This window comes from Panthera leo, chromosome B1 (assembly GCF_018350215.1).
Source record: "Panthera leo isolate Ple1 chromosome B1, P.leo_Ple1_pat1.1, whole genome shotgun sequence".
NCBI classification, from domain to species: Eukaryota; Metazoa; Chordata; class Mammalia; order Carnivora; family Felidae; genus Panthera; species Panthera leo.
Window position 1 is genome coordinate 186,936,908 of NC_056682.1, and position 20,803 is coordinate 186,957,710.

General features: G+C 38.3%; 1 protein-coding gene across 1 annotated transcript in view; it reads left to right on the top strand.

The window, feature by feature from the left end:
- The window catches only part of ADGRA3 (adhesion G protein-coupled receptor A3), a 134,396-nt gene that overhangs the window by 51,956 nt on the left and 61,637 nt on the right, over window positions 1–20,803 (top strand). Inside the window, exons 4-8 of the mRNA XM_042936795.1 lie at window positions 2,037–2,108; window positions 9,209–9,280; window positions 11,110–11,270; window positions 14,372–14,585; window positions 19,778–19,942. Of these exons, the coding sequence (XP_042792729.1) occupies window positions 2,037–2,108; window positions 9,209–9,280; window positions 11,110–11,270; window positions 14,372–14,585; window positions 19,778–19,942 (684 nt within the window). The remainder of the gene's footprint in view (window positions 1–2,036; window positions 2,109–9,208; window positions 9,281–11,109; window positions 11,271–14,371; window positions 14,586–19,777; window positions 19,943–20,803) is intronic.

The window sequence follows — 20,803 nt, forward strand, 5'->3', positions numbered from 1 at the left end:
CAGTTAAAGCTCAGAAGAGAGACAAGATAATGAATAGAGCCCAGAAATGCTTGCTTAAGCAACAATTCACAAAATGATGCCTAATTTTCTTAAACAGTAAAACCCAGAAATAAAAGGAAAATCGGCTGGAATAAAAAATCCCACAGGATTAAATACTTCACTTTAACATTGTGAGGAGCAGGGTCCTGGAGCCCAGCAGGCACAGATAAAGTTTTAGTTTTGAACTGCTTAAGATTCTTTTATCAAAAGTTGCTGTAAGAGAAGGCAAAGCTGTAAAGTCAGGGAACCTCAGGATTACCTAAGCTAGCTTTTGGACTATCTAAGGGAGACACTTGGCGAGTAAGTACCTGGTTCAGATGCTAGATCCTTACCATTTCTAATTTCTAGTCTGGCTAATAAAGTTTCTGCTGTTACCAAGCATACGGTTGAGAATCCAACAGTTTTAGTTTAGAAACGGCTGGTGCAGATTCCTTCTCTAAAGAGTAGCTTAGAGTGTGGCTCAAAGAATAGGTACTTTTCCATTACAAAGAATAAGACAGACATTGAAGAAAATGTGTTAAAAATATTTCTGGAAGTTTGGTTTAGAACCTTGTTCAAACCCTTTTGTCAACATCCAAGGGATGAATGGTTCCAAATCTAAGAACTGATAAAAATTAAGATTCATTGTTTTAGGGTTTTCTTGTATATAGTTTACTAAGTCTTGTGATGGAAAAAATGCTGAAAGCCATGCTATGTTATTTGAAGGTTACAGAAATTGTCAATTATTATCTCCCAATTAAAATGCGGTTTCCCAGGGGTGCCTGGGTGGCTCAGTTGCCTTTTAAGCATCTGACTTTGGCTCAAGTCATGATCTCGCAGTTTGTGAGTACGAGCCCCGCATCGGGCTCTGTGCTGACAGCTTGGAGCCTGGAGACTGCTTCAGATTCTGTGTCTCCTCTCTATCTGCTCTTCCCCTGCTTGTGCTCTGTCTCTCTCTCTCTCTCTCAAAAATAAATAAATGCTTGGGGTGTCTGGGTGGCTCAGTCAGTTAACCATCCCACTTTGGCTCAGGTCATGATCTTAAGGCTTGTGAGTTCGAGTCCCATACGGGGCTCTGTGCTGGTAGCACAGATCCTAGAGCCTGCTTCAGATTCTGTGTCTCCCTCTTTCTCTGCCCTGTCCCCCTCACACTCTGTCTCTATATTTCTCAAGAATAAATAAACATTAAAAAAAATTAAAAATAAATGTTAAAAATAATTTTTTTAAATGTAATCTGATTAAAATGTAAAATTGTATTCACTGTGGTGTGAGGAAAGAACACAGTGCAGAAGAAAACAATATCTACTAAACATTTTACGTAGATAAAAAGGAAAACGTTTCATGGACTGAGGAGAAAAACATATTTAGAAAGTAGTATTCGACCGTAACTATTAGTTAATAGTGAAGGGAAAAAATAACTAGGCTGTTACCTAGCTATTGCTGAAGTAATTTGGCTTAGAGACTGAATGATAGATCCGTGGAGTAAGAGCTAATTCCGTTTTCTCAATACACTCAAAACTTCTGACTGTTTAAGGAATGACATTAGAAAGCAGTAAGTTTCAGGTATTCTTGAGGAAATAAAAGTTCAAATATTTTGGTTATTTGCCCCTTTATTGTCTGTTAGATGTTCGCTGAGACTGAGCTCTGTCCCTAACTTCTCCAGCGTCGTGAACTGTGTAGGCCATCTAAGGAATTCTATCACAGACAGTAAGGTAGATGGAGTCTCCTTTTTACCACTCCAGTTTTATCTTGAGTCATTTTATAGGAGTAAATGCTTGAAATACAGAGGGCACCTATAATTAGACAGCATGTAGTCTGTAAGTGCCAGAAATAAGTGAAAGCAAGACTTCGTTTTTCTCAGTGCTACCCTTAACTCACTTGAGGTAGGTAAACTTCTCAGAGATGCTGAAAAGATCTTGTATGTTACCTGGGTGCTGTTCCTGAATATTGAATGTATGAAATCTTCATTAACCAAGAGAACACACTGAAGATATTTTTTCTTTCCCCTTTCTCCTTAGGGATCTGACAAACAATCGAATAGGATGTCTGAATGCAGACATATTTCGAGGACTCACCAATCTGGTTAGGCTGTAAGTACGCTTTTCTATTAAAATGTAAGAAAGCATGTGAACTATTGCTCAGATATTTATAGATACCCGTGACATGTTTAATAGTAAAGTAGCAACTGTTGGGATTATAGAAGGAGAAGCAGATAGCTGGAAATTCAATCCTGGAGACATATTGTCCTCAGAACTTAATACTCTGTTACTGTGCGCACGCACACATGTACACACAGAGCCACACAATGTGGTATGTGCCTCAGAGGACATGTTCGTGTGGAGAGAGATGGTCGGAAGCTTTGCCAGTCTGGATAAATTTCCTCGAAGAGGTAAAACGTGAGCTGATGGCCCAGAGATTGTAAAGATTTGGTTAGTTAGAAAGGAAAAGAAGCGGAACAAATGATGCATGAAAGTGGAAATAGGAGCAAAGCCATTGTCAAGGGGAAGGCCACTGGTGTGAAGAATAAAATAGCCATTTGAATTGTGATGCCTCTGACTTTGTGATTTGGGGTGAGTTAACTTTTGTGAGCTTTTCGATTATTTTTCATCTGTTAATATAGGTTAATATACCTCAAGGTTATTACAAAGATGAATTAAAATTTGAATTGTCTGTATCTATCTCAAAATTTACACATGATATAAATGCAGAAGAACTTTGTATAAGCCCTCAAATGCATTTTTTTTTAATTTTAATTTTTATTTTTTAAAATGAAGAAGAGGTTCTGTTTGGGAATAACTAGAAGTAAGGCCTATAATAATAGAACTTTAATTTTTTCTTAATGCTTTTTTTATTTTATTTTTTGAGAGTCAGAGATAGACTGCAAGCAGGGGAGGGGCAGAGAGAGAAGGAGACACCAAATCTGAAGCAGGCTTCAGGCTCTGAGCTGTCTGCACAGAGCCCAGTGCAGGGCTTGAACCCATGAATGCGAGATCATGATCTGAGCCCAAGTCACGTGCTTAACCAACTGAGCCACCCAGGCGCCCTTATAATAGAACTTTATATGGGAGCGTATGAGAAGCAGATAGAGGCTTAGATCCGATTTAACAATAGGAATGCACTGAAGGACATTTATCTGGGAAGATGGCATAAAATCCTATTTTAGAGAATAGTAATCTGGGAATAGGGTGCAGGATGAAATTCGGGATTTACAGTAGAAGGTCTAGTTACGAGGGTTGTCTGTGTCTGGTTCTGTCTCTTTGTAGCTTTTCGGAATGTTTCTACAACTTCATTCATGTTAACTTTGAAAAAGCTGTTAGGGGGCTTCCCCAGGGAGATGAGTTCACCGTAGCAGGAAGGGAGGGGACTTAGGATCACCTGTTAGAAGACCACAGAGGATTCCTGTTTCTTAGCAAACTCAATACTTTTCAGTGAGCCCTTTAATTTAGGGGGAGACGTATATGGCCAATATTCCTGTGTTGAAATAGAAGACTGATTTGGTGTACAGCTTTACTCACAACTGGAAATCAATGAAACCAATTGCATTTTTTCTTTTTTTGAGGCTGTATCACAGCACTTTTATTTCAGTGCTTTTATTATCTCTTCTTGAGGGTTTTGTATTTTTGGTTTTTGAGGACTGTGCAGGAATTGGCAAAATGAGGCATTTATGGAGAAAAATCTGTTATATTTTTGGATAGCTATGACTCAAGTAACAAAAAAGAGTCTGGAGTCTACTGTTTTCATTGACTTGGGTTCCAGATGGATTTATAGCTTCGGCAAAAGAACTAGAAGGGGCAGTCTTTATGTTAGGGCCTTTCCTTACTATTTCCTTACTGTTTGTTTGTTTGTTTGTTTCTTTCTTTCTTTCTTTCCCTCCCTCTTCTTTCTCTTTCTTTCTTTCTTTCTTTCTTCCTGTCTTTCTTTCTTTCTCTCTCTTTCTCTCTTTTTCTCTCTCTCTGTCTCTCTCTTCTTTCTTTCTTTCTTTCTCTCTTTCCTTTTCTTTCTTTCTCTTTCTTTCTTTCTTTCTTTCTTTCTTTCTTTCTTTTCTTTCTCTTTCCCTGTATTTCCTTCTCTTTCTTTCTTTCTTTCTTTCTTTTTCTTTCTTTCTTTCCCTGTACTTCCTTCACTCTTTCTCTCTTTCTCTCTTTCTTTCTTTCTTTCCTTGTATTTCTTTCTTTCTTTCTTTCTTTCTTTCCTTTTCTTTCTTTCTTTCTTTCTTTCTTTCTTTCTTTCCTTCCTTCCTTCCTTCCTTCCTTCCTTTTTTTCCTTTTCTCTCCTTCTTCCTTTTTTTCCTTTCCTTTCCTTTCTTTTCCTTTCGTGTCCTGTCCTGTCCTGTCCTCTGCCTCAAAAGCTGAAGTTTTAAAGCTCGGGCACATCTCTTAGATTTTTAATTAATTCTTTGATACTTGTTGTGAGAATTTACAGGACATTTATTCAGGTGAATTATTCAAACAGAAGAATAGTGCTACCAGGTCTCCTACTTTGAGATTTGATTGAGATAATTTTGTAGCCCATGTAGTAATAGGTCTTTGTGGCTTTTTTAAATGCAACAGTTGATGGCACATACAGAAGTAAACCTGACTTAACATCCTTTAAATACTGTTCTAAGAAAAATTGGCAATTGAGGTAGCTTCTTAATGTTCAGAAATGCATTGTAATGGAGATGCCTATAATAATTTGGGTTGACCTAGGTCTAGAGCTGTGGATCAAGAAACTTTGGACAAGTATTCTATATGGGCAACAGCAATTTCCCTGTTTCTAGGCTGAGCCACCCTGTGTGCTGGTTGTGAAGGCTAAAAACAATTTGTGTTTCCCCCTGGGAAGAAAAACATACTTAAAAAAAATTTTTTTTTTCTAATGTTTATTTTTGAGAGAGAGAGAATGCACTAACAGGGGAGGGACAGAGAGAGGGAGATACAAAATCCGAAGCATGCTCCAGACTCTAGGCTCTGAGCTGTCAGCACAGAGCCTGACACAGAGCCTGATGCTGGACTTGAACCCATGAGCTCTGAGATCATGACCTGAGCCAAAGTCGGACACTTAAACGACTGAGCCACCCAGGCACCTGAAAAACATATTTAAAAAAAAAAATGTTTATTTATTTTGAGAGAGAGAGAGAGAGAGAGAGAGCACGCCAGCCTGGGGAGAGGCAGAGAGAGAGAGGAGAGAAAGACAACCCTAAGCAGGCTCTGCGTTGTCAAGAGATCCTGACCTGAGAGTTGGATGCTTAACTGGCTGAGCCACCCAGGCACCCCAAAATAGTATTTTCTTAGTGTAACAAGTGGAAAAAAAATTTGATTGGCAATGGGGCACATAGTGCATTTCTTACATAAGATCTGTCTCCCCCCCAAAAGACCAGGTATACAGAAGAAGGGAATCCCCAGTGGATCACTCTTGTAGATATTTCCTCTGCTGCTGCTTCAGGGGACTCTCTGGGTTGCCCTGGAACTTGGCATCTGGGACTGGCTGGGCTTCTTAGCCAAGGAGGCTGGAATGGAGGCCTCTTGCCAGGGAGGCCGGATGAGACCTTGGCACACAGACTGTAGCCTTCTTGCCCTGGCTTCTCATTGTTTTGAAACAAGCTGTGGCTTTAGAGGCTTAGGTTAAGAATTCAAAAATAACTTTAAATAGTCTGAGGCTTCAGTGGACATGGATGTGGAGGGTAAAATTGATTAATTCTGTCTGTGGATCTCAGCCTTTGTTGATGGAGAATTTCTGGGGAGAACCGTCTCAGAGAAGTGAGGGCTTAACTTCCCAGAGGTTCCCACCCTATCCCGCTCAACAGTGGAAATAACCGGCAAACCGAAGATGAGGAGCTGAAAATGGATGCTATATTTAAATTATTTTTTAATGCTTATTTATTTTTGAAGGCCAGAGATACAGCGTGAGCTGGGGAAGGGGCAGAGAGAGAGGGAGACACAGAATCCGAAGCAGGCTCCAGGCTCTGAGCTGTCAGCACAGAGCCCAACCTGGGGCTTGAACTCACGAGCTGTGAGATCATGACCTGAGCCGAAGTCTGACAGTCAACCAACTGAGCCACCCAGATGCACCCTGGACACCATATTTAAAAGCCAAACCAGAGATTTTTTTTTTTTTTTCTCTGAATTGCATTGTATATTTTCATTATAAGTCTCTCTCCTTCATTTAGGAGGTTAATTTCCAGAGAAATTGTTAGGAGATCAGCAAATCAAAAGCTTTCTCCTTTTTTCTTTCTTATGAATTTTGATCAATTTAAATCTGATATTTTTTTTCCTAAGAATTACACATTTAATATTTTTCTATTAGAAATAATTGGTAAGTGGTGTTTATGAAAACTTCCTTTATACAACTGAACAGTTAGTGATGTCATTAAGTAATAAAACCATTTAGAGACCTGAAGGAAAAGTTAAGCCTCCTTCCATCACCTCAGACATACCACTGTGAGGTCGCCTGTACTCACTACGTGGCTGTCTTATTTTCATATTTTCTGTTGCTCCCACAAATGTACGGGCATGCATATAGGGCTTTAAATGTGTGCTGTACTCAGCAGTTTACTTAAAAAAAGTACCCATATATCATTAATCTCTTTTCAAGGGGGTACATGTTGTCGTAGTCCTTGTTTGTTAATAGTTACAGAATATCCCTAGTGTAGAACTGATTATAATTTAGTCAATTGTTCTTCTGTTGAAGGAGATTCTATTTGATTGCATTTTCCCTTGCTTTAATCCATTGGCCCTGGTAAATATCCCTGTATATACACAGGTGATGTATATATTTAACTTATAGGAATTCAGATGTATCTGGTTAGCAAAAAGTAAGTAAATAAAAATTAAGACATTAAGAAACAACAATGCAAGGGTGGGAGTGGGGGATGGATGGATAAGTCACCTGCTGTTCCATTCAGTGAGGTGATAGACTGGGGAGCAATGACTTTGCTGTGCTGTTGTCATTCTCATTTCCCTTTTGCTTTTTCTGTGTAAGCCTCTCAGAGCTGAAGTGTGATTGTAGTGTTTTAAAACACGTGTAAGTTTTTATGGTCCCCAAACCGAAGCCAGTCACTCTGTTTGGTGTTCAGCCAGTCTGTTTGAACGCTGGAGGAAAAATTGGTTTGTGTTGGGATTTACTGGAAGGATGGCATGTCTCACCCCAGTGTGATTCCTTCCTCTGTGATTTCCAAGAGGAAATCGCTAATAATAACTAATAATTAGAATAAAATTACCTAATAATTAGAATCTAATGATCCCTGTAAGGTGCTTTTATTTTGTTTATACTTAAATCCTATATTTACAGGATAGAGCTTTATTTCCAACTTACTATTAAGGAATTTTTCAAGCTTGTAAAAAAAAATTAGAGACAATTATGTAAGGAATTTCCACGTACCCTTCCTCCTGTTTTAACACTTAGCAACTTCATAACCAGTCTTGTTTTAGTTATGCCTCCCATCTCTTTTGCCTTCCTGCCTATATTGGTTTAAACAGATCCAAGTAATCATGTAATTCCACATAGGGTAGCTTCATACAGGTACTGTTGTTCATTTTAATTGCATGTAGGTTACTTTTTTTTTTAAGTTAATTTCAAGAGGAGAGAGAGAGAGAGAGCACAGACATGCGGGTGGGGGAGGGAGGGGGGAGAGAATCCTAAGCAGGCTCCACACCCAGTGCAGACCCCTGTGTGGGGCTCGATCCCAGGACTGTGACATCATGACTTGAGCCAAAATCAAGAATGGGACGCTAAACCCACTGAGCCACTCAGGTGCCCCTAGGTTACTTTTTAAAAATATAATAATGATTTACACTTCCATCTGTAATACCCTTTTCAAAATCCACATTCAGTATCCCTTCTGATAGGCCAAAAAAGAGAAGGGCATCTCTTTCATCATTCTTTTAATGGCAAATCTCCTTTTTTGTTTGTTTGCTTGCTTACATTCCTAGGCAGCTCTCCTATGAGAATCTGAACCCTTTTATCCAGGCCTTTTCTATCAAAAATTCGTATATTATATTTAAAAGCCAATCCAGGGAGGTCTTTTTTTTTTTTTTTTTTTTGTTTTTGTTTTTGTTACTGAATTTCATTGTATATTAATTTGTGAAGGATTGGCATTTGTGTCATATTAAGTCTTCCCATCCAGGAATACACGACTGCAGATGTCACAGGAATGGCTGACCTTTCCCAGATCAGTTCTGTTCCCTCTCCCCACCAGGGAATCCATCTACCTGATTGTCCACACAGGAGGGATTCAGTCCAGACCCCAGTGAGAGGCAGGCTTTTTCCCAAGTCTCAGGGCATCTCCTTTGAGAATTCTAGGTCTAAATTGTATCTATTCTTGATAGTACTATAGACAGAGAACAGATCTTCAGATCTTGTGGGGGTTGACCTTCCTGCCATTTTTCCGGAGCCCTCAGTCCTGATGTAGTATTCAGAGCCTCCTGAAGTGGAGTCCACATCCCGAATAGTCAGCCACCACCACGGAGCACCTACTGTGTACCACAGCTTGTTACTAGCTGCCAGGGGTACCCTGATAAATAAGACGCACAAGTCCTGCTGCTCCCAGAGCTTATGGTCAAGCACGGAATCCTTCTGGGTTTACCAAACCACTCAGATTGTAGCATGGGACGTTCTGGGTTTAAGTCATACAAAACTCAGCAAGGGTTAGGTATTTATTAAAGTCATCTGATACAAGGGGAGGAAACAAAATAGGTTAAGTAATTTGCCCAAGGCCCACACTGAATTATGTCCGTCTTAAACCCTGGACTCTTTCCACTCTGTTCACATTTTTTATCCGCTTCCTGTGGGTTGCTGCTGATAATTATTCAGATCATCCTTGTCCTTGTCCTTTTCTGGTTTTTAAATTTCTGCTTTCTTACATGATGCGGAGTTAACACACGAAGACTGATTTACTTAAAATGAGAGCATGACTAAGGCTCTACCTTATTGGTAAGGTAGCTTTTAGATTCGCCTGGTATTTGGTAGAAAATCCTATGTGATAGTAATAACTTTAATTTTATTACTTGAGATAGGCTGAGAACAAAGTTATTCATCCTTGGATAAAGTATTTACTACTTGCTCCTTTTTATAAGATTTAAAACAACTTTCATAAATTCTTTATAACATTATTCAGTGATTATAGGACACTTTAGAAAATTGTATAAAATGATACATAATTGTATTTTTTATATGAAATTGTTTCCTTTTTTTTTTTTTCTTTTTTCTTTCCCAGAAACCTTTCAGGGAATTTGTTTTCTTCATTATCTCAAGGAACTTTTGATTATCTTGGTTCATTACGGTCATTGTAAGTAAGAAAAAATTTTTTTCCTGTTTTGAAAAATAAATCTTGATTTTTTAAGAATTAAAAACAGTTATTATATGGTTTAAGAGACTTCATGGGGAAAATGTGAAATTTTGCAGAAGTTAGATTCTCAATTGAGAGCATGAATTCTCATTGAAAAGCATACTATAAACCAGAGTAATGTGTTTCAGACTGGGACAGCCATTTTCTCCTTAGAATACTGTCTCTCTCTATATTTAGAGTAAATAAATGGGCAATTCATTCTCTTTCACTTTATTTTCAAATTAGAAAAGATTGTTTGACTAGTTGAATCCTCAAAGTATAAAATATCCTTCCCTATGAAAGTCTATTGTGAAGAATATTTTATACTTTAGGGTTTTACTTTTATCTTGTAACCCTTTCCCCAAACTGAATTCACAACTAATTACTGAAATTTCTAGGATTGTTTATGTAGAATGCCTGCTTTATGAAACCAACATAAGATCATACTGACATAGCTCTCTGTAGCTTTAGAATTAGCTGATCTTTTTTTTCCTCCCAAAACAGTTTTATTAACTGAGATTGTATGGGAGTTCCTTTTGACAGTAATTGTATTTCCACATTAAACCATAATATATTTCAAACTGTAAGTTATACTAATTTCTATTGGAGATACAGTTAAATATAATGTTTTTCAAATCTTTATTGCGTATAATTTATGGGGTTGATTATTTTTCCAGGGAAAAATGTCTTCTCTTGCAGATGCTATCTGGTGTATGCTGTCTTCTTCCCTACTGTGCCTTGTCTTCTCCATTTTTTTTTTTTTTAACCTTTCCTTCCCTGTCTCTTCTCTGCTCTTCTCCTTTAATTTTCTAGGTGTACTGTTTAGCAGTTTTCACTGAGATGTAGCTAATATTTAGGCATTCGTCTGGCTCCTCACCATTATAGATATGGACACATGTATCCACTTGAAGAGCCACGGGGGATCAAAGTCTGTCTCGTCTTTCTTTTTGTTGCCATTACCATTGTTTAGTGAATGAAAACATCTCTATTTGGCATATGTAGTAGGCTCAAGTCAACCATTTCTGTAAGTTTAGAAAATAAGGACTACAGAGAGTAATCTGGCTTTTGAGACCTTGGGCAGTAGGAATGCAGGAGGTATTTTTATCCAAAAATGGGGAAAAATGGCTAGTGTTTTTACCTCCGCATGCTGGAAACCAACCAGAAAGTGGTGCTTAGGAGTTAGAAGTCAGTCCAGTCGTCCTTCCGTAGTGTTTTCTAAAATTTACTTTCTCTTTTGTGTATCACTCATCCCACCTCCTTTTTTTTTTTGCCAGAATTAATGAGATGAAGCCTGTGCTGATGCACGGTCCGTGCTAGGAACACACATGTTATATTTGTTCTTTGCACTTTGATTTATTTGGGCAGGATGTGTTAGGTTCTGTGTTAGTTGTATCTATGTTTTGTCCCCCTACTACGTAATGTGTTCGTGTCCCCATGCTTTTTGAGGAATGGGTAGAAGTTTGATAGGCCCAGAAGGTGGAGGTTTGCTATTCTAGACCCTGAGATTCAGGAGCCTGTTACATAGAAGAGGGATGATGTGTAGATTTTGTTTGCATACCAGCTTTGATGTGAAGCGGTCAGTCTCAGGATTAGCAGGGGGGGAGGGCTGGGGTCAGCCATTCCTCCTGTCCTCTCATTAGCAAGGAGAACACAACCGGTGGGTGGTTTGTGCCCCAGGCATCCCAGGGTGAGCACTGGTGTGCTTGTCAAAGCAGAAGCCAGCATATAAAGCAAACATGCCATTCTATTACATTCACTGTAATCACTAATTTGAATTTTGTATGTTACAGAGAGTTTCAGACTGAGTATCTTTTGTGTGATTGTAACATACTGTGGATGCATCGCTGGGTAAAGGAGAGAAACATCACTGTCCGGGACACGCGGTGTGTTTATCCTAAGTCTCTTCAGGCCCAGCCAGTCACGGGTGTGAAGCAGGAGCTGTTGACGTGTGGTAAGAGAGAAAGAGAAAGAGAAAGAGAGAAAGTGTTTGCCATATTTTACTTGCTACTGTCTTTTTCTTGACAAACTGTGAAGTTCTCTTCACACTGTGATGGAACTGATTACAACCGTTACTCTTCTTGGATCTGATAATACATATTTAGTGTATGTGAATAGTTAAGTCAACTGGATAAAACAGTTTTGGATGGGTGTTTAAAGTTCTTAGGTTTTGAACGGCTTTCTGTACGAAAAGCAAGTTCAGGCAATCTTCAGATTTTCTATCAGTTGGCAAAACAGGAATTTGATAGTAAAAAAAAAAATCTGAGGTTGCAATCATACTACTTGTTGGTAGGAGTGTGAATTAATAGAGCCTTTTTGACATATACTTTGGCAGTATGTATTGGTGTTCTCAAAAATTTGATACAGTTTAATCCAGTGATTCTATAGGAGGGTGTAATTCTTAGGAAATGATCAGCTATGTTAGTCAGTATTTAAGTATAAGCATATCTTCAATCCTCAAAAATAGGGGATTGACTGAATTACTTGTGACACATCTATTTATAATAATGCAGCTATTAAAATTCATAATTTTGAAGAGTATTTGAAGACTTGAGGGAAATACAACATATTTATTAAAAGAAAAAGAAAAAAAAATACACATAAACCGAAAATATTCCTTAAAATGATAAGAGGAGATTCCAGACTTTGTGTCTGGAAATAAGCAGTTCTATACTTGTTTACATTTTTTCTTTATTATCATTACTGTTGTAGTTTCACAAGTAAAATATGCTCATTAGATGAAAATTAAGATTTGTGAAAAGAAACAACATATACATGTATCAAATCATCATGATGTACACTTTAAATATCTTACAATTTTAAACATGGGTGGGAAGAATAAAATAAACAGAAAAATATATTATAGTTCTGTCAGTTATACCTCAATAAAGCTGGAAGAGAAAAGACACTAAGAAGCAAACCTATGGGGTGCCTGGGTGGCTCAGTTGGTTAAGCATCCAACTTCGGCTCAGGTCGTGATCTCATGGTTCGTGAGTTCAAGCCCCACAACGAGCTGTGTGCTAATAGTGTAGAGACTAGAGCTTCCTTTGGATTCTGTGTCTCCCTCTCTCTCTGCCCTTCCCCTGCTTGTGCTCTGTCTCTCAAAAAGAAATAAACACTAAAAAAATTAAAAACAAACAAACCCAAAAAAGTCCATGCTTGCATTCCCAAAGGTAGCTGTTGTCAACGATAACTCAGTATATTTTCTTCATCCTTTTCCTGTGTTTTGACCAAAACCTCATCATACTCTAATAATATTTTATAACTTTTTAAAACTGGAGATGATGTAAACCCATTTCCTCATCATATAAAAGAGATGCATACCAGTACATGATACAGATGTAGCTGTAACTTGACCACTTCCTTATTACTGCGTATTTAGTTTGTTAATAATTTCCAAGGATTCATTTCTTTGTATGCCTGTTTGCATATGTGCTGTTACTCTTTAGGATAGACCACAGCTTGGACACCTGGTGGCTCAGTTGGTTAAGCATCTGACTTTAGCTTGGGTCATGATCTCGTGGTTCGTGGTTTGAGCCCCACATTGGGCTCCATGCTGTGCGGAGCCTGCTTGGGATTCTCTCTCTCCATCTCTCTCTGCCCTCCCCTCGTTGTGTTCTCTCCTCTCTCTCTTTCTTTCTCTCAAAATAAATAAATAAACTTAAAAAAATAAAAAAAATAAAAAAAATAAAAGAGAGGATAGAGTACATACAGGTAAAAGTAGTAGACAGTGGACTAAGTATTCTAAAGGCCTTTAATGAGCCCATGGTATTTGTGTATAGTTTGCACATATATTTAGAATTCCTCCCTGTTATTTTTCTGACTGGAAGGAAATATATCAGCTTTTATTTTTTTAATCTTTTTTTTTTTTTTTAAAGTTTATTTATTTTGAGAGAGAGAGAGTGCACATGAGCAGCAAAGGGGCAGGAAGAGAGAGAGTCCCAAGCAGGCTCCATGCTGATAATGTAGAGCCCGACATGGGGCTTGAACTCACAAACCATGAGGTCATGACCTGAACTAGAACCAAGAGTTGGACGTGAACCACCTGAGCCACCCAGGCACCCCATATCAGCTTGTTAAAATGATGATGATATGTGGGATCTTAAAAGATTTTTCCTTCCCTTTTCTTTAAATGTTCTAAGTTTTCTCAGTGAGTATTCATCACTTATGTAAGCAGAAAGCAGTGGTTTAATCAAAGGAAATGCTGTCTTCTAAATGTATTCTAAAATTGTATGTCTATCAGTATTTACTTATCACCAGCTCCATTCTCCAGATTTAAGTATTATTTTACAATTTGTTTTCTTAGTAATTGCTTAGATACCACAAAACAGGAACAACTTTAAATGTCAGAACTGATTATGAAATGGTTTCATTTTAATTTTACTAATTTTGTTTTCGTTTAGGAGCCACTTATCTCTGTAGGAGCCTTGTTGGTGCTAGCATGAAAATGCTGGTCACTGGGGAAAATTTGTTTTTTCATTTAAAACATTTTAATTAGAATTTCTATCGCTTTGGGGGTACCTGGGTGGCTTAGTTGGTGAAGCATCCAACTTCAAATCAGGTTGGGATCTCACAGCTCGTGAATTGGAGCCGGAGCCCTGTGTTAGGCTCTGTGCTGACAAGCTCAGAGCCTAGAGCTTGCTTTGGATTCTGTGTCTCCCTCTCTCTTTACCCCTCTCCCGCTATGCGCACACTTGCGCGCGCTCTCTCTCTCTCTCTTTCTTCAACATAAATAAACGTTAAAAATAAATTAAAAAAAATTTTGTTTTCATAATAGAGTTTTTTCTTTCTGTGTATATTTATTTTTGAGAAAGAGAGAGAGACACACACGGAATCTGAAGCAGGCTCCAGGCTCTGAGCTGTCAGCACATTGCCTGATACGGGGCTCAAACTCATGAACCGTGAGATCATGAATGACCGGAGCCAAAGTTGGAAGGTTAACTGGCTGCGCCACCCCAGCGGCACCCCCCAAAAAAGAGTTTCAATAGCTTTTAACTCTGGAGAGTGAATATAGTATGGTATCTGTTTCCTGAGTCTTTGTTTTATGGTCTGTAGATCCACCCCTTGAATTACCATCTTTCTACATGACTCCTTCTCATCGTCAAGTTGTGTTTGAAGGAGACAGCCTTCCCTTCCAGTGTATGGCTTCATATATTGATCAGGACATGCAAGTGTTGTGGTATCAGGATGGACGCATAGTTGAAACTGATGAATCTCAAGGTATCTTTGTGGAAAAGAACATGATTCACAACTGCTCGTTGATTGCCAGGTAAACTTTTTTAGATGAGGAATCGTCTCTGTGGATTTTCTGTATTTCAGAATTGAAGTGTTAGAATTTGAACTAATATTTTATCTTCTTGCACTTAAAAATACAAACATTTGGTTTTCCTTTTCCTGATTGTTACTCATTTCCGGAAATTAAATAGCTACCTTTGTCATCCAGTTGTGGAGCAGAAAAGTATAGGAAGAAAGGGAAACACTGTTAAAACGTTGGAGACTGTTTTTGTTAAAAGTTTTAGGAGGAAAAATGTAAACTTTTTGTGCCAAACTTAATTTCTAACCATTTACTGCTGCTAAACTCAGATTTTCACATTTAGCAATCACCTAATTTTCACTGTAGGTTAATGCTACAGTTTAAGATACTGTATTTCCTTTCTCTACTCCATCAGTATAAAAGATTTTAACACCTGTCCTGTTAACCCAATGACTGGTATGATCACCAAAATCATTGATTTGAATGAGTGTTATAAAGTATAAAAAAACAGAGTGAAAATATATGATATTATCACTATATATTTTATTTTGGTAAAATCTTAACCTGTAGGCATTGAATTTTCTTTTTTCTTCTCTCTTGTGTCTCTCTTTTTTTCCTTCCTACCAATTTCGTTCCTTTTTTTTTTTTTTTTTTTTTTTTTTTTTGAGAGAGAGTGTGTGTGCACAGGTGTGAGTGGGAGAGAGGCAGAGTGGAGGGAGAGAGAATTTTAGCAGGTTCCACACCCAATGCAGAGTGCATCGTGGGGCTCAGTCTCACAACTGTGAGAGATCATGACCTGAGCTGAAATCAAGAGTCAGATGCTTAAGCGACTGAGCCACCCTTCTTACTATTTATTCTTCCTACTTCTATCTATTTAAGAATAGGTCTGTAGTTTCCAAACTCTTTTAGAGCAACTTAGGGTAATATCATTGCAGATTCAAAGAGGTGCCAAAAAAAAAATTATCAAGGAAATAAAGGCATTCTGACTTGAGAATCCTGTCTGAGAATTTCGGGGATAGAATATTCTATTTTACAATTTTTGTTTCCCTCCTGAGATTTCCTGTCTGTTTATTAGAAGCATATTTTTCTTTGTGTCTTCTAACATATTTATAATAGATGCTTTTAAATTCTTGCCTGCTATTTCCAGTATCTAGGTTATCTTGGAATCATCACCACTGTCTTCTTTGCTTTTGAATATGTTTTATATTTTATTATTTAAAAAATGTTGAGGTGCCTGGGTGGCTCAGTTGGTTAAGCATCTGACTTTGGCTTGGGTCATGATCTCATGGTTTGTGGGTTCAAGCCCTTGTTGGGTTGGCATGGGGAACCTGCTTGGGATTCTCTCTCTCCCTCTTGCTCTCTGCCCCTCCCCCACTTGCACCATCTCTCTCAAGATAAATAAATAAGAAAAAAATATTGTTCATGTGTCTAGTAATGTTGGATTCTATCCTGGACAGTGTGAATGATTCACTATAGAGAAGCTGGCAAAGTACAGCCTATGGTCCACACCTGGCCTGATGGGCCTGTGGGCTAAGAATATTTTTAACGTTTGTGAATAGTTACATAAGGACCAATATAATATTTTCAATGTTGCTTCTTGGCCAGCAAAACCTGAAATAATTACTGTCTGGCCTTTGAAGAAAAAGTTTACAAACCCCTGACTCTGGGTTCTCTTCCATTTGCTTGAAGTCAGCTGGTTTTTGTTCCCTCGGGCATTTAGTTTGGCTAAACTCAAACTCCTACTTCTGTCTTTTCTGTGCTGGGCAGCATCTGAAGTCTGGTTGGTGCCCACTCTGTCAGGGGCCAGTTAGAGATCCGGGTAGATGTTCTATGCAGAAGTTTGGGCTTCCAGCCAGGTTCCTGTCTACCTCTGTCCTCTGATTTTTCAACAAGTAAGACTGTGAATTTCTATGTGAGTGGGGCCTGTCCTTGGGCAAAAGCCATTGAAAACACTTTCCCGGTCTTACTCCCCAGTGCTGATCCCTTCTTCCAGGTGTCAGCTTCTCTCCGGTTTCTGCTTGCCTTGGATCACTGACCGTGTGTTGAGATAGGCGTCATGTTGTAGTTTGTCCAGAGTGTATAATTGTTAACTGCAAGGAGGGTAGTTTCATAGGAGCTGCCCTGCTCTTCCCAGAATCAGAGGTTTTTTGTTTTTTGTTTTTTGTTTTTTTTAGGGAGTGAGACTGTTAGAAACAGTTTGTTAGGTCCCAGTGAGAAGACTCTAATTGTTACCTCACTTGTGTTGTGATAATTTCACAAGCATTGTACATATGTTAAAACTCATGGAGTTATGTGCTTTAAGCAGTTTATTATATGAATAGACAATAAATGAGATATGATATAGCAACAATAATGTATTAAAATATATAGAACCTTTTTTTAAATAAAAAGGCTCTCAATCATTTAGTACTCTTTACATTTTGCAATTATAAAGTAACTAGATTAACTTTATACATTTATTTCTGCAGGTCATACTTTAAATTCTTTGTAAGCAGGACCAAAAATTAATTCTAAGGTCAGCATCCTTGCCTAATAGTTTTTTTTGGGAGGGACACTTGACTAATGTGAAAATCTTTCATATGAAGTCCTTTACCCAAAATTTGCCTCCAAATAGTAAAGAAGTTGCAGGAAAAGGAAATGATGGTTATCAATTTGGTTAACCTGAGATACTTGTTTGTTCTTCAGTGGTTTTTCTCATGTTATCCATTCTCTCTTGGTAAGAATCAGAGTTTGCACTTTTCCTCAAAGATAAAATTGAAGCTGCTTCTTCCTCCTTAAATCTCCAAATATGCTGCCTTGAGGATTCCCGAAAAGTTTATTCTGATAATTGGTTTAAAGCATTGAAGGTGTTGCTAAAGGTTATCTTTAAAAGCATGTTGGCAGAATGTGTTAGGACCTTCGCTCCCAGCGGGTGTGCTGAAGTGCCCTGGGACATCACAGTGAGTTTACAGAGGTGCTGTGGGGTGTTGTAAGTTTTTTCTTTTTTTAAACTTTATTTATCTGTGTTTGAGAGAGAGTCGGGGAGGGGCAGAGAGAGAGGGAGACAGAGAATCCCAAGCAGGCTCCACACTGTCAGCACAGAGCCCAACATGGGGCTCAGACTCACGAACCGTGAGATCATATCCTGAGCGAAACCCAGAGTCAGGTTCTTAACCGACTGAGCCGCCCAGGCGCCCCTGTTTTAAGGTTTTGAAGAAGCGTGGGGATACTTGACATTTGTTGGACCAACTTGAGGCAGTTACAGTATCATTCGATCATGCTGGATTCCTTTCTCTGGCGCCATACTTTAAGGGTACCGAGTTTTGGGTGATTAATATGGTGCAAAGCAGGTACTGTGTGAAAGTCATCGTGGAACGTGAAATAAGGGTATCGTTTGATCTGTATCTGACATTTGGTTAATTTTGGAGTGCTCAAAAGACAGACGCAACCCATCAGGAAGTAATTGTGGTCATTGAAGAATGAAATATTTACCTCGGATTGTTGTGCATTATTTTTTCAAATGGCTCTTAAGATATTAGGACATCGATCCACAATTCTGGGATTTAATTTAGTAATTGGACCATTGTAGGTATTTCTTTTGGGCTTGGGGCTCTGCGTAACATTTTCTTGTCAGTGAAGGTGCTGTGAACCAAGAAAGTTTGGGGACCTCTGGATTAGAGAGTGATTGGTTATTTTAGAATTTGGTTATTTAAATTTAATGTAAGGTACTTTTCGTGGACTTTATTTGGAGTATATTTAGTACTTTTAGTACTTTATTTGGAATATATTTATTACAGTGTGCTGGTTTGTTCACTGAATTAACAAAGATGATAAACATTTTCTTTGATTCAGAGTAACTGTGCCTCAAAGTCTTTATTAGAACATATGATGTTGTATAGCCATTAATGATTTAGGAGACTGGAAAAACGTGTATTAACTTCAAGACATAATTTCGTCAGTTAATTAAAATGATACATCCTTTATGTCTAATTATCTCTTAATTTTCTATTTACATAAAAGCATAGCATAGTGGGTCATATGGTGGGGAGAAAGGCTAATTGAAGGTTCTGACATTTGCTCTTTAATTAATAGGTTTTATAGTAGAGAGTTATGATTTCATCTTGAAAATTGAATTTACTGACAGCTATTTAGAAATATAGCTGTTTTATAAATTGAAGTATACCTTTACATGGAAAACTCCTTTTGTGAAACCATTAGTTGGTAATTTATTAAATCTTTGTAGAGACTTAATGAATTCTTCCCACAAAGTATTTTACCTTAAATATTTTCTTAATTGTTCACTTCATAATATTAATCTCCTTCCTTCATGCTTGACTATTTTCCTTCAAATCAGTGGAAAGGTACATGTAACCTGGAAACGTCTCCATTAGTTTTGCCGAAGAATGTGCCGCCATGTTTCTGCCTTTGCACTTAGGCTGTTGCCCTGCCTGGCTGCATCCTGGTTTCCTCTTTCTGGTGGAAGAAGTGTCAGGCATGATGTCCCATCTCACTGTCACTTTGTTCGTAGCTTTTTTTTTTTAATGTTTGTTTGAGAGAAAGAGAACGAGGAGGGGCAGAGAGAGAGAGAGAGAGAGAGAGAGAATCCTAAACAGGCTCTGTGCTGTCAGCACTCTCTCTCACTACTGTGAGATCATGACCTGAGCTGAGGTCGAGTTGGTTGCTTACCTGACTGAGCCACCCAGGCACCCTGTTCATACTTCTGGTACAGCTCTAAACCTAGTGTTTTCAGGAGCTTTTTATCTGTTCATCTTGACTTGCTGTTGAAGTACTTAAATGGAGGGAACATTTATATATATATTTTACATATGTACATATATATGTACATATATACATATATATGTGTGTCTATATATATATAAATATTTAACATTTATCCTAGCATGGTGAGAGGGGCATGTGAGGGAGAGAGAGGGAGGGAGGGAGACAGAGGATCTGAAGCAGGCTGTGTGCTGACAGCAGAGAGCCCGACGGCGGGGCTTGAACTCACAAACCACGAGATCGTGACCTGAGCCAAAGTCGGGTGCTTAACCAGTTGAGCTACCCAGGCGCCCCTGGAGGGATCATTTTAAATTTGTTTTTAATCTGGCAAGTGCTTTGCCCACAGTGTGTATTCAGACATATTTGCTAAGTGAATGATAGAAGCCTGATTGTCTCCCTTTTTTGGTCTAACCATATTTTCTCTCTTTTTAAAATCTTTCTTCATGCAGTGCCCTCACCATTTCTAACATTCAGGCTGGATCGACTGGAAATTGGGGCTGTCATGTCCAGACCAAACGCGGGAACAATACGAGAACCGTCGATATTGTGGTATTAGAAAGCTCTGCACAGTACTGTCCTCCCGAGAGGGTGGTAAACAATAAAGGTGATTTCAGGTCAGTGACATGGAAAGTGCTGGAAAAGTGATTTGCCCACATCTGTTTTTATTCCTAAAGGTGCATCATGGTCTCCTGTTCTGAAGAAGAAAATTTGAGAAATACATGCATGTTCATATACATAATCCTTACGTATCTTAGGACTACCCTTTAGAACAGTGATTCCAGACTCATTTATGAAGATTAAGAAAAAATGTGCCTGCATTTTATCTCAGATATGTGGATTTAACAGCCTCTGCAGGCAGAGTGTTTCATGTTTAATAGTTTGTTGTAAAAGTTAAGGACCACTACTTTAGGGAAACGTTTTGGAAATTCTACTAAAACTATGAAATCCAGACAGGCTAATGGTATGTCCTGTTTTTTTTCAGGGGCTCTTTTATGGATGAACTTTGCTTCATATTGCTAAGTTACTTTTACCTATTGGCAGTTTAGTAGACATGAGAATTAGGAGAAACCCATGTCCCTGTTTCCTCCCCAATTTGGTTTTTCTGACAATTAAGCCAGAAGGACACTGGGGAATGAAAGCTTTTCAGATGGCCTGAAACTTTGGGAGCCACTGGTGGTGGACTCTGTGTTGAGATAAGCAGAAGGAGTTAAATATTACAGTTTTTTTTTAAATACAAAATTTAGAATTTGTGGGAGGTAACAACTTTTACCTTAGACTCTCCTTAACTTTTCAAGGTTTTTAAAAAGCATCTTTATATTATTTATTTAATGTTCTTTATGTTCAGGAATTTAATAATGACTTTATAGTTGATGTAAATGTAGGGAAATATGTCTGCTCTTGAAAGCAGCGTAAATAGTGTGTTGAAAACCCAGTTTGCACTGTCTTTGATTGGTGCTCCTTTTGCCCAACTTTTA